The sequence below is a fragment of the Patagioenas fasciata genome, chromosome 4, assembly GCF_037038585.1.
Source record: "Patagioenas fasciata isolate bPatFas1 chromosome 4, bPatFas1.hap1, whole genome shotgun sequence".
NCBI lineage: Eukaryota > Metazoa > Chordata > Aves > Columbiformes > Columbidae > Patagioenas > Patagioenas fasciata.
The window spans coordinates 1,168,433-1,194,040 of record NC_092523.1 but is presented as its reverse complement, the minus strand read 5'-3'; the positions used below and the strand labels follow the sequence as shown (position 1 = coordinate 1,194,040).

General features: G+C 57.1%; 2 protein-coding genes across 17 annotated transcripts in view; both read right to left on the bottom strand.

Annotated features, from left to right (window-relative positions):
* The window catches only part of DYSF (dysferlin), a 104,828-nt gene extending 98,593 nt beyond the window's left edge, over window positions 1-6,235 (bottom strand). For 4 of the 10 annotated variants that reach the window (XM_071808423.1, XM_071808425.1, XM_071808427.1 and 1 more), the window contains exon 1: window positions 6,107-6,235. In XM_071808423.1, coding sequence (XP_071664524.1) covers window positions 6,107-6,194 — 88 coding nt within the window. In that variant the 5' untranslated portion in view covers window positions 6,195-6,235. Of the gene's footprint in view, window positions 1-1,620; window positions 3,176-6,106 lie in introns of those variants that run through there. The other 6 variants (XM_071808426.1, XM_071808422.1, XM_065837449.2 and 3 more) reach the window with 6 other exon arrangements.
* ZNF638 (zinc finger protein 638) overlaps window positions 1-25,608 on the bottom strand; it is a 73,478-nt gene that overhangs the window by 7,256 nt on the left and 40,614 nt on the right. For 6 of the 7 annotated variants that reach the window (XM_065837900.2, XM_065837903.2, XM_065837899.2 and 3 more), the window contains 6 exons: window positions 24,360-24,485; window positions 20,361-20,407; window positions 16,132-17,488; window positions 15,085-15,150; window positions 13,278-14,199; window positions 11,213-11,511 (listed from right to left, as the gene is read on the bottom strand). In XM_065837900.2, the coding sequence (XP_065693972.2) occupies window positions 11,486-11,511; window positions 13,278-14,199; window positions 15,085-15,150; window positions 16,132-17,488; window positions 20,361-20,407; window positions 24,360-24,485 (2,544 nt within the window). In that variant the 3' untranslated portion in view covers window positions 11,213-11,485. Of the gene's footprint in view, window positions 1-11,212; window positions 11,512-13,277; window positions 14,200-15,084; window positions 15,151-16,131; window positions 17,489-20,360; window positions 20,408-24,359; window positions 24,486-25,608 lie in introns of those variants that run through there. The other variant, XM_071808419.1, reaches the window with a different exon arrangement.

Sequence of the window (25,608 nt, the reverse complement as noted above, 5' to 3'; positions counted from 1 at the left end):
ACCCCAGAGCCCCCCATCAGAGACCCCGGAGCCCCCCATCAGAGACCCCAGAGCTGCCCCATTAGACACCTCAGAGCCCCCCATCAGACACCCCAGAGCCCCCCATCAGATACCCCAGAGCCCCCCATCAGACACCCCGGAGCCCCTCATCAGACACCCCAGAGCTGCCCCATTAGACACCTCAGAGCCCCCCATCAGAGACCCCAGAGCCCCCCATCAGACACCCCAGAGCCCCCCATCAGAGACCCCGGAGCCCCCCATCAGAGACCCCAGAGCCCCCCATCAGACACCCCAGAGCTGCCCCATTAGACACCTCAGAGCTCCCCATCAGACACCCCAGAGCCCCCCATCAGATACCCCAGAGCCCCTCATCAGACTCCCCGGAGCCCCTCATCAGACACCCCAGAGCTGCCCCATTAGACACCTCAGAGCCCCCCATCAGAGACCCCAGAGCCCCCCATCAGACACCCCAGAGCCCCCCATCAGAGACCCCGGAGCCCCCCATCAGAGACCCCAGAGCCCCCCATCAGACACCCCAGAGCTGCCCCATTAGACACCTCAGAGTTCCCCATCAGACACCCCAGAGCCCCCCCATTAGAGACCCCGGAGCCCCCCCATCAGACACCTCAGAGCCCCCCATCAGATACCCCGGAGCCCCCCATCAGACAACCCGGAGCTGCCCCATCAGAGACCCCACAGCCCCCATCAGACACCCCGGAGCTGCCCATCAGAGACCCCATAACCGCCCCATCAGACACCCCAGAGCTCCCCATCAGACACCCCATAACCGCCCCATCAGACACCCCATAACCGCCCCATCAGACACCCCATAACCACTCCATCAGACACTCCAGAGCTGCCCGATCAGACACCCCATAACCGCCCCATCAGACACTCCAGAGCTGCCCGATCAGACACCCCATAACCGCCCCATCACGCCTCATCCTCACGGGACCCGGAATCCCCGTGCGGTCGGGACTTGTTTAATTAGCTAACGGTTAATCACTTATTCCCTACATCAGGCCCACGGGACGGACAAACCCCCAGCACGCACGGACACACGGCGGCACCCCCGCCCCCTCACCCCACAGGAAGCGCCGCTTCGGAAGCCGCTCATCCCTTTCCTTATATTTTTCTTCTAAAAATGGACATTTTTCTCCCATCCGGGAAACAGTTGCTAAAAACCCACAAAATAAACACCCACACCCCCCACCCCGAGCGCTTTCGAGGTGCAAATGAACCTTTACAGCACCCACAGCGACCCCCTCCATAGGGTGCTTATCCTTATCAACCTCCCGTTATTAATTAAAGACCTTAACGAGCGCAAAGCGCGATTGAGGGTCCGGCATCGCCCCATCGCTTTTGGATGCTGTGACAGCGCTAAATCAGCGCACCCCCATTGCTCACTGTCCCCCACAACCCTGCGCGCCCCAAAATGATGGAGAAAGAGGGTTTAGGATAAGGATAGAGCTTAGCAAAGCCCGGCTCCGGCGGGGCGACCGGCCAGGACGAACGTCCTGGCCGGTCGCCCCGCCGGAGCCGGGCTTTGCTATAGGGGTGGTTGTAGCCGAAATGCTGCCCCCCCCTCCACCCCAGCCCAGATTTGGGGTGTCCCCTCACCTCGGAACGTCAAGCTGGCCACCGGGTCGCTTTGTTTGTCCCCTTTCTCCAAGTTGGGGAGGTGGGTGGCTCGTTGGAGCAAACACCGCAGCATGGCTGGGGGATGGAGCCCCGGGGAGGTTAAGCCGGGTTTAGTTAGCCCAGGCCACTCTAGGGCCACCTCCTCTTGTGCTGGCCCTCCCCGGGGGGCGGAGGAAGGGACAGGAGGGGACAGGAGGGGACGGGGAGCGCCTCGGAGCGGCGGCTCCAGAAGCTGCAGGATGCTGGGAGCCCCAGATATGGGAAATTAAACCATCGGGAGCCAGGGATGCTGCAAAACTTGAGGATGCTCGAGGACCAGGATCTGGGGACGCTCTGAGCTCCAGAAATGGGAAATTAAAGCATCGGGAGCCAGGGATGCTGCAAAACTTGAGGATGCTCAAGGACCAGGATCTGGGGACGCTCTGAGCTCCAGAAATGGGAAATTAAACCATCGGGAGCCAGGGATGCTGCAAAACTTGAGGATGCCCAAGGACCAGAATCCAGGGATGCTGCAGTCTTTGAGGTTTCTCAAGCATCAGGGTCTAGGGATGCTCTGAGCCCCAGAAATGGGAAATTAAATCATCAGGAGCAAGGGATGCTGCAAAACTTGAGGATGCCCAAGCACCAGGATTTGGGGATGCTCTGAGCCCCAGAAACAGGAAATTAAATCATCAGGACCCAGTAATGCCACAAACCTCGAGGATGCTTGAGAAATGGGATGCAGGGATGCTGCAGGATCTGAGGATGCCTGAGCACCAGGAGCTGGAGATGCTGTGAGCCCCAGAAATGGTGAATTAAGTCATCGAGAGCCAGGGACACTGCATCCTTGAGGATGCCAAAGGACCAGAACCCAGGGAAGCTGCAGCCTTTGAGGATGCCCAAGGACCAGGATCCAGGGATGCTCTGAGCTCCAGAAATGGTAAATTAAATCATCGGGAGCCAGTAATGCCACAAACCTCGAGGATGCCTGAGAAATGGGATCCAGGGATGGTGCAAGACCTGGGGATGGTAAATGAGTCACCAGGACCTGGGGATGCTGCAGGCTCTGAGGATGCCCAAGGACCAGGAGCTGGAGATGCTGTGAGCCCCAGATACGGGAAATTGAATCATCAGGAGCCAGGGATGCTGCAAAACTTGAGGACGCCCAAGCACTGAGATCCAGGGATGCTGTGAACCCCACGGATGGTAAATAAATCGCTGGGATGCAGGGATGCTGCAGGCTCCGAGGATTCCCAAGCACCAGGAGCTGGAGATGCTCTGAGCCTCAGAAATAGTAAATTAAATCATCGGGAGCCAGGGAGACTGCATCCTCGAGGATGTCACAGTGTCAGAATCCGGGGATGCTGCAGCCTTTGGGGATGCTGCAGCCTTTGAGGATGCTCAAGGACCAGGATCCAGGGACGCTCTGAGCTCCAGAAATGGCAAATTAAATCATCAGGAGCCAGTAATGCCACAAACCTCGAGGATGCCTGAGAAATGGGATCCAGGGATGCTGCAAACCCCAGGGATGGTAAATGAATCATCAGGACCTGGGGACGCTGCAGGCTCCAAAGATTCCTGAGCACCAGGATCTGGGGATGCTCTGAGCCCCAGAAATGGCAAATTAAATCATCGGGAGCCAGTAATGCCACAAACCTCGAGGATGCCTGAGAAATGAAATCCAAGGATGCTGCAAGACCTGGGGATGGTAAATGAATCGCTGGGATGCTGCAGGCTCGAGGATTCCTGAGCACCAGGAGCTGGAGATGCTGTGAGCCCCAGAAATGGGAAATTAAATCATCGGGAGCCAGGGACACTGCATCCTCGAGGATGCCACAGTGCCAGAATCCAGGGATGCTGCAGCCTTTGAGGATGCCCAAGGACCAGGATCCGGGGATGCCGTGAGCCCCAGAAACAGCAAATTAAATCATCAGGACCCAGGGATGCTGCAACCTCGAGGATGCCCGAGCACTGGGATCTGGGGCTGCTGAGAACCCCAGGGATGGGAAATAAATCACTGGGATCCAGGGATGCTGCGAACCCCTGGGATGGTAAAGAGATGACTGGGATTCAAGGATGCTGCAAGTCCTGGGGACAGTGAATGAATCATCAGGATCCAAGGATGCTGTGAGCTCTGAGGATGGCAAATCAAACCACCAGCACCCAGGGATACTGCAAACCCCAGGGATGGTAAATATATCACCAGGATCAAAGGATGCTGCAAACCTCGAGGATCCGCGAGCACTGGGATCTGGGGCTGCTGCGAACCCCAGGGGTGGTAAATTAATCACCAGAACCTGGGGATGCTGCAGGCTCCAAGGATTCTGCAGCACCAGGACCCCAGGCTGCTGCAAGCCCCAGGAACAGTAAATTAAACCATGAGGAGCCAGGGATGCTGCAAACACCGGGAATGGCAAATAAATTGTCAGGATCTGGGGATCCTGTAAGTCCCAGGATGGCAAATCACTGATTCTTGCAGGCCCTGGAGATGGCAAATAAATCACCGGGGTGCGGGGGTGCTGTGAGCCCTGAGCATCCCAGAGCACCGGGATGCGGGGATGCTGTGAGCCCTGAACATCCCAGAGCACCGGGATGCGGGGATGCTGTGAGCCCTGAGCACCCCAGAGCACCGGGATGCGGGGATGCTGTGAGCCCTGAGCACCCCAGAGCACCGGGATGCGGGGATGCTGTGAGCCCTGAGCACCCCAGAGCACCGGGATGCGGGGATGCTGTGAGCCCTGAGCACCCCAGAGCACCGGGATGTGGGGATGCTGCCGGCTCCTAGCGTGCGAAATGAATCACCAGGACCTGGAGATGCCGCAAATGCCAGGAACGGTGAATTAAATGACCGGGAATCGGGGGTGCAAAATCACTGTGACTCAGGGATGTCACATCACCGGGACTCAGGGATGTCACATCACCGGGACTCAGGGATGTCACATCACCAGGACTCGGGGATGTCACATCACCGGGACTCAGGGATGTCACATCACCGGGACTCAGGGATGCTGGAAGCCCCAAGGGTACAAAAAGGGGCTGGATGTGACAGAGCACCTAGGGTGCTGTGACCACAGGGACACCAAAGGGATGCCGGATCAGTGGGACACGGGACATGTGACACACAGAGGGCCCTGGTGACACTGAGCACCAGGACCCCAGGGGTGACACCCCAGGGACACAGAGCATCGGGGGGCACCCAGACCTGGGGATGTCACAGCACAGGGGACACACCAGCACGGATGGGGTCCTGTTGATGGGGGGTTCCGAGCCCCCCGCACTCCCAGCTGACACCAGTGGCTGGGGGGCACGTCCCCAGTGCCACCCCCTGCCCCTTGTCACTGTCCCCAGAGCAGCTGCTGCTCAGCCCCTGTGGGTGAGGGGCTCCCGTGGCCATGACCACGCACGGGGACACAGGGACCCCAGGAACGTCCCCATGTGCAGAACCAGGCGCAAGTGCACAAGTGCTCACACATAGGCAGCACGGCCCCAAAAAGCTGCTTTTTCACCCCAAGAATGCTGCAAAGCGGCTGCGACACCTCACCCGCTGCATCGTGTCTCCTGTCACCCCCGGTGGGGGGACTGGGGACCCAGCCATGGTCATGTCAGCACCCAGGGGACCTGGGGGGCCCAGCACAGCCCCCCAGCCCCGGGCAGAGAAACGGCTGAACCGGGAGGGGGGACAAAAATCAAAGCCCACAGGACGCGGCCGGGGGGGTCGGGGGGTTTGGGGTGCACACGGGGGGTGTCCAGCGGGTCCCCAACGTGCGCCCGTGGGACAGTCCCACCCCTTCACCGCGGGGGGCACAGGGAGGGGACACAGCGTCCCCCCCTCCCCCGGGAGCGGAGCGGAGGCCAAAAATAGCGCGGCTGCTGCTGTCACCGCTCAGCAATGTCCCGGGGGGCGGGGGGAAGGGAGGGACAGGGACAGGGGGCCGGGCACCCAGGCCCCGCGGCGGGGGGGGCGTAAAGCCAGTGCATGTGGGGGAACATCGTATGGGGGGGGGAATATCACATTGGGGGGGGGGAATATTATATAGAGGGGGGCGAAATACCATATATGGGGGGAACATCGTATAGAGGGGGGGAAACATCATATGGGGGGAACATTATATAGAGGGGGGGTGAAATACCATATGGGGGGAACATCGTATAGAGGGGGGGAAACATCATATTGGGGAGGAATATCATATGGGGGGGAACACCGTATGGGGGGGGCAACAGTGTAGAGGGGGGAAGCATCATAGGGGGGGACATTGTATAGAGGGGGGGAAACATCATATAAAGGGCGGAACATCAGATAGAGGGGGGAACATCGTATGGGAGGGAGAAATATCATATGGGGGGGGGCGCATCATACAGACACCCACGGAGTGGGGGGGCAGAGATTCAGGACCCGCCTACCCCCGGTGCCGCGACAGAGCCCGACGCGACCCCCCCATGCAAACCCCCCCCATGTAACCCCCCCCAAGCGGACCCCCGCGCCCACCTGCGAGGCTGGCGGAGCAGTACGCGTCGCTGATGTCCGCGTCCGCCGTGCGGACATTCTCTGCGCGGAGGATGAAGACGCGGAGCATGGTCCGGCCGAGCGCCCCCCGGGCCCGCCTCCTTAAAGGGGAACGGCCCCGGGGCGGGGAGAGCCGGGGGAGGGAGCCGGGGCTGGGGCGGCACCCCCGCCGGGACGGGCAGGGGAGGGGGCGTGTCCCGGGGGGCTCGGAAGGGGGCGCTGCTCCCCCGGACCGGGAGCTGCTCCTCCCTTTGCTCCATTGCCGCGGTGGGGGCTGCTGCAGGAGCGAGAAACCCCCCCGAGCCCAACCGGGGTCCCCTTTGTCACCCACCCATCCAGACCCCAACCGGGATCCCCCCTTATCACCCACCCATCCAGACCCCAACCGGGGTCCCCTTTGTCACCCACCCATCCAGACCCCAACCGGGGTCCCCTTTGTCACCCACCCATCCTGACCCCAACCGGGGTCCCCCTTTGTCACCCACACACCCTGACCCCAACCGGGGTCCCCCTTTGTCACCCACACACCCTGACCCCAACCGGGGTCCCCCTTTGTCACCCATACATCCAGACCCCAACCGGGGTCCCCCTTTGTCACCCACACACCCTGACCCCAACCGGGGTCCCCCCTTTGTTATCCACCCATCCAGACCCCAATCGGGGTCCCCCCTTATCACCCACCCATCCTGACCCCAACCGGGGTTCCCCCTTGTCAGTCAACCCCCCCCCCACGATCCCAGCTGGGGTCCCCCATTGTCACCCACCCACCCTGAACCCAACCGGAGACCCCTCTGTCACCCATTTTCCCCCCACAACTGGGGGTCCCCCTTGTCATCCAAACCCCCGAACCCAGCTGGGGTTCCCCGTTATCAGCCACTCACCATGAGCCCAATCGGGGTCACCCAACACCCCTGACCCCAGCTGGGGTCCCCCACATCACCCACCCCCAAGGGACCCCCTGGGTGCAGCCCCAGCCCCTCCCTGTGACACCGAGGGACAATGGCACCCCCAGCACGGGAAAACGGGGGATTTGGGGAGCAGAGCTGCACACAGAGTGACCCCTACACCCCCCAGCACAAAGCGGGGTGTCCCCCCAGAGCCGGGGGCCCAGCGGGGGCTGTCTGGGCACAGCCCCAATACTCCTTCCCCTGACTCAGTTTCCCCAGCTCCCTCTTTGGCACAGCCGTGCGGTGACAGGCGGGGACACCGCGGTGACAGGTGGGGACACCCGCGGTGACAGGTGGGGACACCGCGGTGACAGGCGGGGACACCCGCGGCCCCGGCTATTTCGGGGAGGTTATGGGTTATTTTTACCCCGGGTTTCCCAGCAGAGCTCAGCGAGCTCTGTCCCTGCCAGGACCCCCCAGCCCCACGCTCGCCCCATCGCTGCCGTTCACCCCATTTGGGTGAAACGTAACCATGGGTGAAATGTAATTATGGGTAAGGTTAAAAGCACAGGCACCCACAGGACTCCCCCCGGTGTCCCCATTCCCCCGCAGCTCCATCCCCTTCGGTACCCTTGGACATCCAGCACTAACGTTCTGTCCCTCACCAGGAGCATCCGCGTCCCCATCGCGCTGCACCGAGACCCCCAGACCCCACCACCTCATTCTTTGCAAGACCCTTAAACGGCTGGAGGAGAAAGTGCTGGAGAAACTCCGCGGATTTTACCAAAACCACCGTGTTTGCACCCAAGCGCTACCGGGAGCTGGGGCACACGGGGCCGTTTTAATTACCGCCAGCTCTAAGATCTAATTAATTTGCAGCATCTTTGGCACAGGATGCACTGAAGTGCAGCACCACACGTTTAGGGCAGGAGCGTTCAGGGAGCCGGTGACGGCTCATTCTGGAGTTCTGTTTGGGGGGTTTTACTTCATTTTTGCTACGTTTCTGGTCTCTCCCGCATCGCCCTGGGTACAGGATGGTTTTGTTCAATCCCCACGGCTCCTGCGCCTCTTCCCGGGGCCGCAGCAGCTCCACTCTTACCTGGAGGCACCCGACACGCTCCAGCACCGCGATGGAAGAACCGGCTCTGGGGAGCAGGAGGATTTACCGACGGTGTCCCCGTCCACGGGTCTCGATGTCCCCAAGGAACCAGGTCCTTGTCCACAGGCCTCGATGTCCCCCAGGAACCACGTCCCCATCGATGGATCTCAATGTCCCCAGAAACTATGGCCCTGTCCACGGGTCTCGATGTCCCCCAGGAACCATGTCCCTGTCCATGGGTTTCGACGTCCCCCAGGAACCATGTCCCCAACCATGGGTCTCGATGTCCCCATCCACAGGTCCTCATGTCCCCCAGAAACTGTGTCCTCAAACACGGGTCTCGATGTCCCCCTCCACAGTTCCCCATGTCCCCCCCGCCGTGTCCCCAACCATGGGTCTCAGTGTCCCTATCCACAGGTTCCCATGTCCCCCAGGAACCGTGTTCCCAACCACAGGTCTCGATGTCCCCCAGGAACCGTGTCCCCAACCACGGGTCCCCATGTCCCCCAGGAACCGTGTCCCCAACCATAGGTCTCGATGTCCCCCTCCACAGGTCCCCATGTCCCCCAGGAACCGTGTCCCCAACCATGGGTCTCAGTGTCCCTATCCACAGGTCCCCATGTCCCCCAGGAACTGTGTCCCTATCCACAATCTCAACATCCCCCAGGAACCGTGTCCCCAACCATGGGTCTCGATGTCCCCATCCACAGGTCCCCATGTCCCCCAGGAACCGTGTCCCCATCCCTGGGTCTCAATGTCCCCCAGGAACCACGTCCCCATCCACAGATCTCAACGTCCCCCAGGAACCGTGTCCCCAACCACAGGTCTCCATGTCCCCCAGGGACCGTCGCCCCATCCATGGATCTCCATGTCCCCATCCATGGATCTCCATGTCCCCATCCATGGATCTTGATGTCCCGACAGGTGCTGCTGGATCCCCCCTGCCGCCCCCTCCCCCCCCAGCACCCCAGTTGTGCTGCCGGGTGCACCCAGGGAGGGGCGAGAAATGCCCCCAAAACCCGCCAAAGATCCTCGGAGCCTTTAAAGGGAGCCGCTCACATCTCGGGAGCGTTCTCAGCATCGCAGGAAGAGCTGGGTTTCCATTCCAGAGCTTGGTGAGGAGGGGGTTACCCCAGATCGATCCAGGGAAGGGGGTGCAAGAAGGGGAGGTGGAGCAGGGAGAGGGAAGCACTGGGAGGATGGGGTTCAACTGCTTCCACCACCCCGCACCCCACGAATTCTCCTGTTCTCTGTGCCAAAATCCACTTTGCAGCCCATTATTTCAGATGGGGGTTTTCAATTCTCTCATGCGCCAATCGCTGCCAAGCAACCGGAGAACCGAGCGGGTAAAGAGCATCGGGGGACACGCAGGGGGACACTCCCTGCTCCCCGAATCACCCCCTATTTGCTGCTGCAAGTCCCCCCGCGCATCCTGCTCACCGAGTTCAGCCCAGCACGAGGGGCTCGGAAAGAGGGAGAAGAGAGAAGCAAAAAGCCAGCCCAGCGCAGAAGAACGCGCGCTCTGTGAGGTTCTGCGCACGCTGCCCTGGCACCGAGAGCCCAGAGCCACGTGGGGTTTGGAGCCTCGGGCTCCATCCCCTGCGCCTCAGCACGGCTGCAATTACAGATGTCAGAGATGCTCCGATCATCCACAATCCAACTCACGAAGTTCACGCTCGTCCCGGCTCCTGAGGCTCCTCCCGTGGATCAACACTGGGGACACGCGGCCGCTTCCTTCACCAAACCGCGACTTGGGGGATTTTGGTGTTTTACCTGTCATGGTCTGAAGGTTTGTGCGGCAGCTCCGGCACTGGGACCACTCACAGTATCACAGAATGCTTGGGATTGGAAGGGCCCTGGAAAGCTCATCCAGTGCAATCCCCCCATGGAGCAGGAACACCCAGCTGAGGTTCCACAGGAAGGTGTCCAGGCGGGTTTGAATGTCTGCAGAGAAGGAGACTCCACAACCTCCCTGGGCAGCCTGGGCCAGGCTCTGACACCCTCACCATGAAGAAGTTCCTTCTCAAATTTAAGTGGAACCTCCTGTGTTCCAGTTTGCACCCATTGCCCCTTGTCCTGTCACTGGTTGTCACCCAGAAGAGCCTGGCTCCATCCTCCTGACACTGCCCCTTTCCATATTGATCCCCATGAATGAGTCCCCCCTCAGTCTCCTCTTCTCCAGCTCCAGAGCCCCAGCTCCCTCAGCCTTTCCTCACACGGGAGATGCTCCACTCCCTCCAGCATCTTGGTGGCTGCGCTGGACTCTCTCCAGCAGTTCCCTGTCCTTCTGGAGCTGAGGGGCCACAACTGGACACAATATTCCAGGTGTGGTCTCCCCAGGGCAGAGCAGAGGGGCAGGAGAACCTCTCTGACCTACTGACCACCCCCTTCTAACCCACCCCAGGTACCATTGGCTTCCTGGCCACAAGGGCCCAGTGCTGGCTCATGGTCACCCTGCTGTCCCCAGGACCCCCAGCTCCCTTTCCCCTACACTGCTCTCTAATAGCTCATTCCCCAACTTACACTGGAACCTGGGGTTGTTCCTGCCCAGATGCAGGACTCTACACTTGCCCTTGTTAAATTCCATCAGGTTATTCCCCACCCAGCTCTCCAGCCTGCCCAGCTCTCTGGATGGCAGCGCAGCCTCCTGGTCTCTTCGTAATGTCCCCGCACAGCCGCTTGTTTTCTTGGGCACGTCGCTGCTGCTCCAGAACAGAATCCAGCACAAGGCGACTCCCCGAAGTCCAGAGGGGCACAGAGACAACGGTGGTTTCAAAAAGTCTTTTCAATCCATGTAAAATGTAAAAAGCAAGGGAAACAGAACGATCCAGGCTGCAATGTGACCCGGCCGGCACTGAATGCGGCTCCGCGATGCTCCGGAGCAGAGGGCAAAGCGCTGAGAGCTCCACGGACCTATAGACTGGAACAAAGTGGGGAAAACGACCCAAAACCAACAGAAACCTGGTGAGCTCTGCCCCGCACACCCACAGCCAGGGCTCCCACATACCCAGGGCTCCCGCACACCCAGGGCTCCCGCACACCCAGGGCTCCCGCACACCCACAGCGACCCAAACGCAACAAACCACACCGAACGCGCCCCTGTTAACTATACAGTAAGAACATTTATTCCATGTCGACACCTGTAAAAGTCCCTCTCTGTGGATGATTTCTATACAACAAAGCCACCTTTTTTGGGTTGGGTTTGTTTTTTTTAGTCTCTACGGAGCTCAAAATTTATACAACGTGGATGTTCGTTTCTGAAACAAAACTACAAATCCGGTCATAACAAAGTACACAAAATGGACTGGACCCCAAGGTTTGATTCACTGAAGAATCCTCCTCCTCTCCTGGCGTCACCTGGACCCCGCTGTCCCCTCAGGCCTGCGCGGGGCCGGGAATCGCTGCAGGAATAAAGGTGAAAAAACACCACGTTATTCACCAACCCGCGCCAAGACCGCGCTGTAAAACCAGCGGTGGGTTCAGAAATGCGGCGCCCAAAAGCCACCGTGCTCTGTATACCAATAACGTGTGATCTGCACCCAAAAAACAGCCCGAGTTTTGCTCCCAAACCGGCGCAGTCACCACACAGGGTGCTCCCAGGACACAGGGCAAAACAGCAATGATCAGGTGCTCACGGTGACAGGGACCTGTGAGCGTGAGGAAATGGAAAATACTCAATCAGCGCCAGTTTTCTGGCTGCCAAATGGACTTTTTGCCCATCTTCTGTCTGTGAGACGTGAAGTTTTCTATGTGTGAGGCCCAAGGCAGCCGCAGCGGAGCAGGGAACCCGCCCAGCGCGTCTCTGGACACCACGGGGTTTTTACAAATGTCTTAAAGATGATGGGGAAGCAGGAGCTGGTCCCAGGACCCGTGTTGGCCTCACCAAGCCATTCACTGCCGCGTTGAACCCTTTGTCACACAGGGTTTTCTGCCGCTGCCACCTCCTCGCGAGCCCCCGGGAGCGCCCGTGTGTCCCAGCAGCTCCTTGGGGAGCTCAAGGCTTGTTCAATGCTTTTGTACAAAAATACATATATAGATATATATATATATACACATTTTTAGAACTATGTAAGCTGCGTTTCCACACACTGAAAGCTGGCAATAGAACTCCTAAGGGGATTAGAACAGCGAGCGGATATCGCACTGTGCTCATTAGAAATTAATCGGCCCGTATTTGTAAATTTTAGGAAAAAAGAATTTGGTTTTGTTGCTAAAGGCGCTTTCACAGGAGCTAAGGACACAAATTATGGGCTGTGGCTTTGAAATTAAAGGTGGTAAGGAGGTGAAAGAGGTGTTTAATGGGGCAGGAAAGTTGGAGCGGTTGGGGTGGCATCCCGGGTCCCCCCTGGGGAACGCGGCGTCCCCGTGGTGCCGGGCCGGGCCGGGCCGGGCCGCTGCGGACGATGAACACGGCAACCGGGGCTGCGCTGCCCCCGTAACCGCCCCGGAGCCCTGGGGAGAGGATCCTGCTCGGGGGCAGCCCCGGGACCCGCGCTGCTGCGGGTTTCTCTGCGTTTTTGGTGGGGGTTTGGTTTGGTGTTGTGTGGGGGTTTGGTTTTGGTTTTTGGAGGCGGGGGGAATTTGGTTTTGGTTTTGGGGGGGTTTGGTTTTGGTGTTGGGGGGGGTTTGGTTTGGTGTTGTGGGGGGATCAAGTTTGGTGTTGTGGGGGGGTCAGGTTTGGTGTTGGGGGGGGTGGTGGTTTGGTGTTGGGGGGGGTCAGGTTTGGTGTTGGGGGCTATCGAGTTTGGTGTTGTGGGGGAGTCAGGTTTGGTGTTGGAGGAGGGGGGTTGGTTTGGTGTTGGGGGGGGTCAGGTTTGGTGTTGGGGGGGGCGTTTGGTTTCGTGTTGGGGGGGGCGTTTGGTTTCGTGTTGTGGGGGGGTCGGGTTTGGTGTTGTGGGGGGGGGTTTGGTTTGGTGTTGGGGGGGGTTTTGGTGTTGTCTGGGGGTTGGGTTTGGTTTTGGTGGGGGTTTGGGTTTGGTTTTTTGGGGCGGTTTTATTTGTTTTCCCCAGCATCTCTTTCATTAACTTTGCCAAAGATGTGGGATTTCCCAGTCCCCCATTGGCATCAAGGATCTCTGTGCGCTCAGCACTGAGCACAAGCAGCTTATTGTGCATTTTATATTCCTATTTTCTACTACTTTTCTAGAACCCAGGAGAGCCTCCTTACCTCTGGGCTTTGTGTTTGCAGGCACAACTTCTGGCCTGGTATTTCCCACACCTCCCGTTTCTTCTGGCCCTGCTGCAGCCACAACATCTTCATCCTCCTCCCCCCTGCTCAGGAGTTTCCCCGGGAAAGGATTTTCCTCCTCCTTGTCCTCCTCTCCGACTTCGTCGACCGTCACGAAGTTCAGTTCTTCTTTCAGACGATTGAAATCGGCCAGAAAATCGTCCTCGTCCTCGTTGACCTCGTCCAGGGTCACCAGAGGGTTGTCGTCCGCGTCCTCCTGGATCTCGTCCACCGTCACCAAGGTGCTGGGGTCGTCGGGGACCTGCGAGGAGGCGTCTGCGGGATCCCCCTTCTCGTCCTCCTTGTGCTTCATGGCGTCCTCGGTGCTCAGGCCTGTGGGCTCGTTCAGCGGCAGCTCCTCCACCTCCCCGATCTCATCCACAGTCACCAAGGGCTCGGCTTTTAAATCCGGCTCCTCAAACGCCGACCCGGGAACGTCCTTCTGGGAGCCCGGCTCATCCTGCTCCGACAGCTCGTCCAAGGTGACGAGCGCCTGCGGGTCCTTCACGGCTTCCGAGAGAGGTTCCTCCTCCTCCATCACCTCGTCCACCACCACCAGGCCCTGCAGCTCGCTCAGCGCCTCCAGATTGGCCACGGCCATGAGCTGCGCGGTCACCTCCTCCTCCTCCTCCTCGGTCTCATCCAGCGTGAGGAAGGAGGGCTGGCGCTCGGCGCCGCGGCCCACGCAGCCCTTGGCTCTCCTCCTCTTGGCAGCCGGCTCGCAGCTCGGCTGGGGCCGGCCAGCGTCTTTCCTCTTGGCCCGGGGGGGGTTCCGCCGCGGTCGAACCGGGGGCTCCGTCTCCTCCACGACCTCGTCCACCGTCACAAACTCATCCAGGTTAAACGGAAACAGCTTCTCTTCCTAGGGAGGGTAAAAACGGGAGTTAAACCGGGTTTAACGCTCAGCCAGCGCCCAACGCCTCCAGGCACATGGTGCCGATGAACAGCATCCAGGCGCTGAAGCCAGAAAGAAGGAAAGAAGGAAACGCAACTCGAGGGTACAAAAACAACTGCCAGGCCTTCAGCCTCAGCGTTTTCATCACCACGATTTGCGTTAAGTCAGCACACTTAGTGCAGAAACCCAAAGCATCTTTAAAAAGCCAGCAGCTGATCCGACAAAGCGCGTGTCTGCTACAACACCCAGGCCCTGAAAACCCCACGTGCACTTTTGCAGTCACTTGCAGGGGACGAGTGAAAATCTGAGAGCCCCAGAGCATCCTTCAAAAATCCCATTATTCTGTGTCCACACCTCTGTCTCTTCCCTAAGTATCCACTGCTATGGACCAGGAGACTAATGACACATTTCGATCCAGCAAACTGATCGTGTGTCCCACTGGCTCCAGCTCCAGCCCCACGGCGGGACGGGGGGCAAGGGGGGCGAGATGGGTGCTTGAAATCAACCAATACATTCAGTTTAGACAGTAAGACTCATCCAAATCTCCACTCCACCCCAAGCTACGCATTCCATTTCTGCACTGAACTGTTCTGAAGTTGGTTTTCAAAATATTCCATCCTACCACGGCACGTCGCAGCCTCTGAGCAGCACCAGCATCTGTGAATATCAGCTCACAAAAGGACAGAACAACTTTGTAATTCCCATTCTGAGCAAATGCAAGGACACGAAGTTCCCACGCTCGGTAAAGACTCGCTTCAAAAAGTCCCTGGTGAAGGACACTAAGGACTCTCCAAACACACACGCGCATCCAGGACCATCGGATCTCAGCCTGAGCTGTGGTTCCCTCCTCACCTCTTTCTGTTTCGCGCTGCTGCTGCTGCCACCTTTGCCAGGTTTAGTATTGCCAGCAACAGAAACCTGCAGAATTGAGACAAAAGACATGAGATCTGTTCAGTCAACTAACCCGCCCACAAGAGAAAACAAACAATAAACCGAAAGCAGCTATATTTTCCTGTAACGAAGCTTTGAAGTTGTCCGGATTGCTGCTTGTGCTGACTGGCTGTGCAACCAGAGGCAGGGCAGCAGCGCCTGAGCCACGGTCACAGCGCGTCGCAGCCTCTGGGCAGCACCAGCATCTGCACAGGACTCGACAGAGCAAATATCCGCTCACAAAGGACAGAACAACTTCGTAATTCCCATTCCGAGCAAATCCAAGGACATGAAGTTACCGCACTCAGTAAAGACTCGCTTCAGAAATACCTTCCTGCGTTGTTTCCAAGCAGCCCCGCGCTTGCGCTGCACACACGGCATCCAGGAGCAACTGGTTCGCTACTGCGACTGCTCTGCTGGCCCAAGCCAGCGCTGAGGTTCATGGAGGGAGCATCACCCCCTTGTCCCACGCTCGTCTGCGAGCAGCACGCAACTCTCGTCCCCAACAGGTTCTTCACGGGGTGTGCATGCAAACGAGCCCAATTCAGCACACAGAGGGGAGGTGTTGTTTGTTACAGAGTCGCACAAGTCTGGGTGCTGAACAAAGCCAGCGAGAAAGGGAACAGCCGCTGTATACAAACTCTTATTACAGTCACACCTGAAGAGCCAGCTGGCCACACATTTGCACATGGGTTACGTATTCATTGTAGTGTGTAATGAACAACGTTCAGCTAAAGGACGCTTCATCCAGTGGTCTCGAGATGGGTGTTAAAGTGACTCGACTAATTGTGCGGGTTCAAAAGGTGTGAAGGTGCAAGGACAGCCTGATTAGATGGTTTGCACGTCACCCTTATCAGACTGCCCTAAACCCGAAAGGATTTACAAATCTTTAGCAAACGCAGGCAGCATTCATTCTGTATGTGACAATGACAGTATCGGGGACTGAACCAGCCTTCCTGCCCTCCTCACCTTAGTGCTGCCGGCGCCTTTCTTCCCGCTGCAGACTCTGCTCTCCCCCTCTTGGGCCGGTTTGGACCCAGCCCAAGGTTCCTTCTCCTGCTGCGATGAATTCCTCCCGTTTCCTCCCTTTCCAGCCGCAGCACAAGCCCTGCTCGCCCTGCACCTGCCGGGCCGCGGATGAGCCTCTTCCTTCGACGCCGTTCTCCTCGCCAGCGCCGTCTGGCTCCGGGTCTCCGGCTTCGAGGGCGTTTTCTGCTCGCCCCCTTTCCAGAGGCAAGGCTGGTTCCTCCAGGCCGGACACCTGGACTTGGAGATATCCGGCAGATACACCACCGCCTTTAAAATCGTCTTACCCACACAGGACGAGTCTTTGATGGACAGAGAGGAGTTCAACGTCACCGCTTTGCGGGTTTCATCAGTTTTTGCTGCTCCTGCTCCTTTACTTTGATGAGCTTTGGTTGAACTTCCCTCGTCGTTCTCACTGACAGCATTTGGAGCATCTTCCATAGCAGTGCCAACCTTGCTTACCAAGTTTTCAAGTTTCTTCTCCATTTCTGCCTCAGTTTTGACCAAAAGCTCTTGGGGGTTCTCTTCTGCATCTCTTCCAACCGTGGGCTCTTCTGCTTTCAGCTCCGCGTCTGCTCCAGCCGCATCCGGTTGCTCCTCCGTGGCCGCCGCGGTGTGAAGCACAGGTTTCTGCTCTGCTATCGCAATTACAGCAATTTCTTGCTCAGTTTTCACAGCATCAGAAACAGTATTTTTTTGGGGTGCATCCGACTCATTTGTTTGCGCGACGCCGGCTGGCGCCGTCTCCACCGCGGGCGCGTCGGGCTCGGGGGGCAGCGCCGCAGGGACGGCTCCGGTGGGTTCCCCCGCTGCCAAACCCTCCAACGGGACAGCTTCATCCCGGCCCGCGGCCAGCGATCCTGCTGAGCCAAGGGCAGGGGCAGAGAGCGCTTCCTCCTGCTCTGCAACGTCCTCCTCCGATGCGGATACAACAGCGGGTTCACACAACGCTGGTCCAGGACGATCTTTAACCGCCTCTTCTTTCTCAGCACTGGACGGCAGCGGCGCCGCTTCCGACCTCACCTGGGATGGTTCAGCAGCAGTGGGTTCAACAGACAGCACAGGGGCTTCACCTCCAGCGTTCACCTTCTCCATGGCCACCGGTGCCGGTCCTGGGGGAGCTGCCGCGGTTGCTCCATCGCGCCGGGACTCTGAGGGCCCTGTCTGCAGCGCCAACGCCTCCTCTGCGCTGGGAGAGGGGGAAGCGGGTCCTTGCTTGGCCACGCTGGGCTCTGCTGGAGGCTGAGCAGCTGCCGTCTGCGCTGCTCCTGATGCCTCTGGATCAGTTTTGAAGCCAGAGCTAAATGCATTTAAAAAAAAACAAGAAAAGAAGAAATCAAACTACATTGAGAACTCTACAGTTACCGGGAACCTCCTGACGCCGGCGGTGGGAGGATCTCCTGGTGCATTAGCGCTTCACATTTGGAAATCTCACCTGTCCAGGTTAAAATGGTTAAAAATATCGAGCTGACTCATTTTATGCTTCTGTCCAATCCACCTCAGTACCACAAGGCTCTTACATGTCCGATTACACGACGTGCAGTCAGACCTGCCGCCCTGTGAGCTCGGCACTGCCACGAACCCCCAAAATTCAGATCCCCGGACACAAAGCAGAGTGCACAAGCACATACAGAGCGAAAATAAAGCTTCAGTCTCCCTGCCCAAAGGGGTTAGGGCAGCTTTGTTGGAGAGGGCAGGCTCTGCAGCCACAGGCCTGGGGAGCTCTCCCAGCAGCCAGGACACTGAGAAGCTTCATTTTGTGTTTGTGTTTCAAGTTTAAGGGGAGGGAGAGGTCGCTTTGGTTCTGAACCGCAGGGACCTGGCACAAGAGCGGGAACAGGAGCCATCCCTTGGGCCAGGCTCTGCTTTCACCGACTAACCCCAGCCTAACAGAGCCCAGGGTGACAAAGCAGAGGACGGAGCGTTCAGAGCACTTTGGTTACGGGAAGCGCGTTGGTAAGAAACAAACTGTGCATGGCCCTGGGAAACTGGAGGTGTCTGTGTCCCTTTCCCCAAAGCTCGAGAAAACAAGCATCCCGACACCTCGCACGTCCCTAGAGGGAAAGGAGCCCAGATAACAACGCCGACAGTCTCGCCAAGCGCTGGGAAAGACACAAAGCGGCAAATACACATAATTAATGGGTGGTTACGCACAATGGAGCAGCCTGTGCTATGGCATCTCAGAACCGATGGATATGCTCTGTCCTGGGGAGGCCACATCTGCAGAACGAGGTCCAGTGCTGGGCTCCCCAGTTTGAGAAGGACAAGAAATCACTGGAGAGAGTTCAGGGAGGGACACAGAGATGCTGAGGGGTCTGGAGCATCTTTGTGTGAGGAGACTGAGAGAGCTGGGGCTGCTCAGCTGGAGAAGAGAAGCTGAGAGGGATGTGATCAATGATCAATATCTCAGGGTGGGTGTCAGAGGATGGAGCAGACTGTTCAGTGGTGCCCAGCGCCAGGGTGAGGGGCAACGGGCACAGACTGAACCACAGGAGGCTCCATCTCAACATGAGCAGAAACTTCTTTGCTGGGAGGTGCCAGAGCCTGGCCCAGGCTGCCCAGAGATGGTGTGGAGTCTCCTTCTCTGAGACATTCAAACCCACCTGGGATCTTGTGTGATCTGCTCTGTGACCCTGCGTGATCCGCTCTGGGGACCCTGCGTGATCTGCTCTGGGGACCCTGCGTGATCCGCTCTGGGGACCCTGCATGATCTGCTCTGGGACCCTGTGTGAGCAGGGCTGGCATGGGGACCCACAGAGCTCCTGCAGCCCCACCAGCCTGGGGCTCTGTGAAATGTGAGAGGAGAGACAAGAAGGGATGCGAATTCTGCTCCAAGGACCACGCTCGTCTCCAAGGGGCCGCTCAGACCTGTCCCCGGTTCAAACCCGTCACTCACAGACGTTTCAGGCTCAGTGCGGCTCGGGGCTGTCTAAGCAGTCAGGGCTGATCTGGTTTTTCTGCCAGAGTGTTGGTTTACAGCACAGAAGATATTTTAACACAGATTAAACCTCGTTTGTCCTACAGACCACCGAGATTTCCATCTGTGCAGCACAACAGGACCTGGACAAGTCAGGGCACAAAGCCCAGAACGCAGCTCAAGGCCCAGGTTTGGCACGGTGGCACAGAAAGCTTAATTAAACCCAAGCTTTGGTGCTGTGCTCAACGTACCCCACTTATGCCTCCTTCCACACCAACACCCACCCCCTGCCTCCCACAGACCCCACTGGTCCCCAAAACACACGGCCAGGCTCCAACCGCACTGTCACACCAGCTGCTTTAAGTCACATTTGGTAACAAGAGCTCTTGGAACGATCTACCCATCTCTAACAGCTTTCCCAAAACATGAATCGAGCTCTAAACCCAACAAATAGTTACTGTACAATCGGAAAATTTGCTACAATCCGTAAACCAACCTGAAATGGAACACACCAAAACCACCGGTTTACATCTCCAGGTTCTGATGGAGCATCTAAACACTTTTGAAAATCAATTCAGGGACACGTATCGCAGCAGGAAATTAATGTTAATAAGTTAAACAAGGAAGATTCGGTTTATTTTTAGCATTTGGAAACAAAACCAATAGAGCCAGACGTTCTGACAGAGGAAAGACGAGATAAGGCTATCAGTGCCCCGTTAAATACAACGAGATAAAGCTATCACTGCCCCCACTGCCCCGTTAAATACAACGAGATAAAGCTATCAGTGCCCCGTTAAATACAACGAGATAAAGCAACCACCACCCGGTTAAATACAACAGAAACTGTCTTACCAAGCCTCTCCAAACAAACTGCAGGACCTGGGGTAAAATCCTGGTCACAGTGAGTACAACAATGATAGCTCAGCAAACTACACAGACACTGGGATTTTACCCCATTTGTCCGTGTTGTGCGAGAGCCCCGGATTCCAGGGAAACAGCAGCGGTCACAGCTCGGCAGCAGCACGGGACACGGGGCACGGGACACGGGACACGGGACACGGGGCACCCCAGAGCTGGCAGCAGCTCCAAGGGGACGGACCCAGCGCGGGGCTCCCAGCAGCTTTCATAGAGAGGATTCAAAACACACTAAAGAATCCTCCACAGGAACAACCAGCTAAAAGCCTTCTTCTTGCTAAGAGGAAAAACAACGCAAAGAAAAGCTGAAACATCATCAGTGGAAAGACAGAAGCCATACCTTCCTCCCCTGGGCTCCTGCTCCACTTCTGTCTTCACAGCTTCAGCCTGAAAGGCAAAGATGAGGGTTCAGTATCACGGGCTTGCAGCAGCAGTGTGGATTTGTGTAACGCGGTGAATAAGCGACGCCACAACCCAAAACCTGGGCACGAATCACCTGAGAGAGCAAACGCCTGGGAGCTGCTGTAAAACTGTGTCCCACGGAATGCACTTCATAGGCCAGCGAACCACAGTGCACGGCAGCGTAAGGGATTTTGCACCAAGTTCACTGGGTGATGCACCAGTGAGGGGTCTGCTCATCCCATTTCTGAGCACAATTGTTGTTATTATTATATCCCCTGTTGACCAATTGTCTCCAGAAAACCCAAGGCCAGACGCTAGCCCTGAGAACCTGCTCATGCAGCGCTCGTTTCTCGTGGGGCGACTGCACCCGTCTGTGATGTACAATGAACATGCAACGAAATCATGGCTCCTGAAAAGAAGATGCCGAAGCGCCCGAGCTCTGCAGTCAGTAGTGTAGGTCCAAATAACTGAAAAAACCTTTAAAAACTCAGAGTTGGAATCTCAGTCTCTTTTTCTGAAGGTATTCTAAACCTACTTGAAGTTTATCACTATTAGAAAGAGCATTGGATAAATGGATACATGGAATTTGTGTTCATCTTTTACTTACACGCATAATTCCAAAGCCTTCCGCCTTCCCTTTCTAAGAACACCTATTCCAGAGGTCAGTGCCAGCAGTCATTTGGACACATTAGAATGAATTAAAGATGAGGGCTTTTTCCTTCAGACTGAGTTAAAGGCTCCCAGAGAAGATGCCCACGGCAAACGGAGCCTCGAGCTCAGCGCTGCCGCGGCACCGGCACAGAACCGATGGGCGAGAGGGGCCGGACCCAACCGCAGCCAAGAACAGATGCAGAAACTCAGATTTACCAATACGACCACCTCACAGATAACAAGAAAGGCAAGGAATTCATCCACGAAGCACAGCTGGATTTAGCGTTGGTGCAGAGCTGTGCCAGCGCATCGACCGCGACCGGGGCGACAGCAGCTGCAGCCGCGCTCCGAACCCACACCCCGGCTGCACATCCTCCTTCACCGGCACAGGAGCTCCCCCACATTTTTGGTATCTCAGCAGTACCGAGTTCAGACGTTAGCAGCAAAATTACAGAAACAAAACTCCTGTTGCAGGAAAGTCAGGTTGGAGCCCATGCAAGGAAACTGGAGGTGCACGAGCCCAGGGGACGCGGTGAGATGCGCCCCAAGGTTCGGGGGGATGAAGCTGCTGAGCCGCTGCCCATCACGCTGGAGAAGCCGTGGCAGCGGTGAAGCTCTCACCGGCCACAAAAAGGGAAATAACCCCTCATTTTTAACGAGGGATGAAAGGCAGACCTGGGGAAACACAGGCCAGCCAGCGGCAGGATGATGGAGCAGACCCTCCTGGAAACTGCGCTGAGACACGTGGAAAATGAGGAGATTGGTGACAGCAAATCATACCTGACAAACCCAGCCTTCCAGGAGGGGTCAATGCGCTGGGGGATAAGGGAAGAGCGACTGACACCAGCAACCCGGGCTCGTGCAAGAGTCTGACACCGTGCCGCACGACCCTCGTCTCCAAAGCGGAGATGGGGATTGGAGGGACGGACACTCGCAGGGGGAGCAGTTGGCTGGTGGCGGCACTCAAAGAGTCAATGGCTCCATGTCCAAGCGGAGACCAGTGACAAGTGGTGATGAGAAGCTCAATGTGAGTCTGCAGCTCAGAAACAAACTATGTCCTGGGCTGTGTCACCCACAGCAGGTGGATGGAGGGGACTGTCCCCCTGGTGAGTCCCTCTGCAGTGCTGGGACAGCACAGGACACACGGACCTGCTGAAAGGGACCAGAGGAGCCCCAGGAATGAGCCGAGGCTGGAACAGCTCTGCTGGGGACAGGTGAGAGAGCTGGGGTGTTCAGCTGGAGGAGAGAAGCTCCAGGGAGACCTTAGTGCGGCCTTTCTGGACTTAAAAGGGGCCAATAAGAAAGATGGGGACAGACTTTTGAGCAGGGCCTGTTGTGACAGGACAAGGGGTGATGGTTTTAAACTAAAGGAGGAAGACTCAGGTTGGACATAAGGAAGAAATTGTTGGCCGTGAGGGGACTCAGGTACCCAGAGAGGTGGTGGCTGAACCATCCCTGGAGACATCCCAGGCCAGGCTGGACGGGGCTCTGAGCAACCTGAGCTGGTGAAGATGTCCCTGTCATGGCAGGGGTGGCACTGGGGGGGCTGGGAAGGTCCCTCCAACCCAAACCATCTGTGATAACGTAATTAAACGAGCACCTACATGACCACTGTGACTGCGCCGCTGGCACCAGTTTCGGCCTCTCTCTATATCACCAAGTGCGCAGCTAGAAGGACATATTATTCTGAGAAGAGCGTGTGAACACAGCTCTTTGTCAGCGCTGAACTCTGCTCTGATCAAACATCTACAGTGACAAAGGCACGTTGATCTGCGGTTACACGAGGTATAGGGCACCGCTACACAAAGCGGAGGTGAATCGCACAATGCACCCTGGGCAGACGTTCCTCAGCGGGAGCACTTCAAGGAACGATATTTTGCTTATTTTCCAGTGCTGAAGGAGCTTATTTTTTGTGTTTTCTGGACTCGAGGGCAAGCTCATCAGTCTGAGGATGCGGTTGTTTTCCGCAGCTACAAAGCCAGTGTAAGGACAGGAGGGGGGCTGACGGCCGCAGCGCCGCGCAGAGCGGTGCAGCACTGCTCTTCGCTGAACGGCTCTACACGTGCGCAGGAGCTACGGACTTGCTCGGAAAGGGGCGTTTTCAGCCTGCTCCCAGAGCTACCTGTGTCCCAAATCTCAGCCTGGGTATCGTCCTGTGTCTTGAACCATCACAGACGTTATTTAACAACTACGGTGAGAGAGCCCTACCAGAGATGTCCTATTGGCGCCGAATGTCGTTAAAAACGGGAATCCCACACACCACACAGCCGCCCTGCGGACTTGATAATTAAGGATGCTTTTCAGTAAAGCAGAAGAAAGTGCCAGTACAAACCAGACCACGATCCAGGCCAATGGTCAGTACGGAACCTACTGGTTAAAAATACATCGGAAATTCACCATGATGCTCAGTGCAAACACCACTGACGGCTCTGCCAGCGCGGGACGGACAGTTACGCGTGCGGATGATGTTTGATCCCTCCCTGTTGTAGTAACGGACTGAAGCTCCTTGTGACATGGACACCTCAAGTTAAACTTTCTCTGGTGCTGAACAAAAGCGAAGGGGAAAAGCTCAAGCGCGGGCCGGGATCCCAAAGCCGTGTGGCCGAGCAGGAGCAGCCACGAGCAGGGACTGGGAGCTCTGCAACGGGGCTCACAGGGACCAGCGCTTCAAAAAAAGGCAAAAAAACCAAGAACAGAACGCAAAAGTCCATACATACTTTGGTCTCAATCCTCACACCACGTCTGGATTCACATTCTCCACCCTGGAAGCCACAATGCTATTAGGATGTGGCTGGTATTTGTATTTCTTGCTTAAAGCTCTTTATGCACCCAGTGCAACGGGCACTAAGCTCCTTTGTCTCCTGCTGCAGTAACTGGGTCTGGAATCAAGGGGACTAAAGCCGATGAGCTGCTAAAGGTGAATCACACTACCTCAGAAAATACTACTGATTTTAATCATTGATCTTTTCTGACCAGTAGGAAAGAGTTGCTTCCCTCCTTTCTTCTTTTTTATCTTATCCTTCATTAAGAAATACTTCCAGCGGTGGAAAGAGATTCCATACGCAGTTGTAAAATATAGAAAGAAAGAAAGAAAGAAAGAAAAGAAAGACAAACACCACAGGGTGCTTCTGCACCTCTGCTCAACCCTGGAGCACGGACCGGCTGATCCGGCTCCCAGCGCTGCCGGGATTCCAGCAAACAGCACAGGAAACCCCGATGCCGTCACCACCAGCCGGTTGTTGGAGGTCACAAAAATCAACGTGCTATGGAAAAGAAGGAATCTGACCTGGGCGGCGTGTCCGCGGGGCGACAGGGCGCAGGTCAGCGTGTGCTCGCCCAAGGTGTAGGGCTGGTGCTGCAGGGAGCTGTGCATGGAGCGGGCCGAGCGGGGGCTGTCCAGCTGCAGGATGGCCTGCGGGGAACAGAGCACGGGCTGCAGTGAACTGTTACAGCACCCCAGAGCCCCAGAGCGCCAGCGGTGGAAGGGACCGGGAAAGCTCATCCAGTGCAATCCCCCCATGGAGCAGGAACACCCAGCTGAGGTTCCACAGGAAGGTGTCCAGGCGGGTTTGAATGTCTGCACAGAAGGAGACTCCACAACCTCCCTGGGCAGCCTGGACCAGGCTCTGACACCCTCACCCCCAACAAGTTGCTTCTCACATTTAAATGGAACCTCCTGTGTTCCAGTTTGCACCCATTGCCCCTTGTCCTGTCACTGGTTGTCACCCAGAAGAGCCTGGCTCCATCCTCCTGACACTGCCCCTTTCCATATTGATCCCCAGGAATGAGTCCCCCCTCAGTCTCCTCTTCTCCAGCTCCAGAGCCCCAGCTCCCTCAGCCTTTCCTCCCACGGGAGATGCTCCACTCCCTTCAGCATCTTGGTGGCTGCGCTGGACTCTCTGCAGCAGTTCCCTGTCCTTCTGGAACTGAGGGGCCACAACTGGACACAAGATTCCAGGTGTGGTCTCCCCAGGGCAGAGCAGAGGGGCAGGAGAACCTCTCTGACCTACTGACCACCCCCTTCTAAACCACCCCAGGTACCATTGGCCTTCCTGGCCACAAGGGCCCAGTGCTGGCTCATGCTCACCCTGCTGTCCCCAGGACCCCCAGGTCCCTTTCCCCTACACTGCTCTCTAATAGCTCATTCCCCAACTTACACTGAAACCTGGGGTTGTTCCTGCCCAGATTCAAGACTCTGCACTTTCCCCTGTTCTATTTCATCAAATGTTTCCCGGCTGAACTCTCCAGCCTGTCCAGGTCTCTGGATGGCAGCACAGCCTCCAGTGTCACCACTGCTCCCAGCTTGGTGTCATCATTCTCTTTTCTGCTTGCAGAGCAAGTTCAGGAAAGTCAGCTGGTGGAGCTTGTGATATTCCTGTAGAGTTTCACTATTTGTATTTTAAACCAGGTATAAGCAGCATTTATTGAGGAAGTCCACAGGGAACAGTGGCCTCTCTTTCTTGTGAGAGGCTGAAGGAGAGAAGCTCTCCATGTGAAATTCTCTCTGTAACTAAATAAGGACCCACGATCCATCC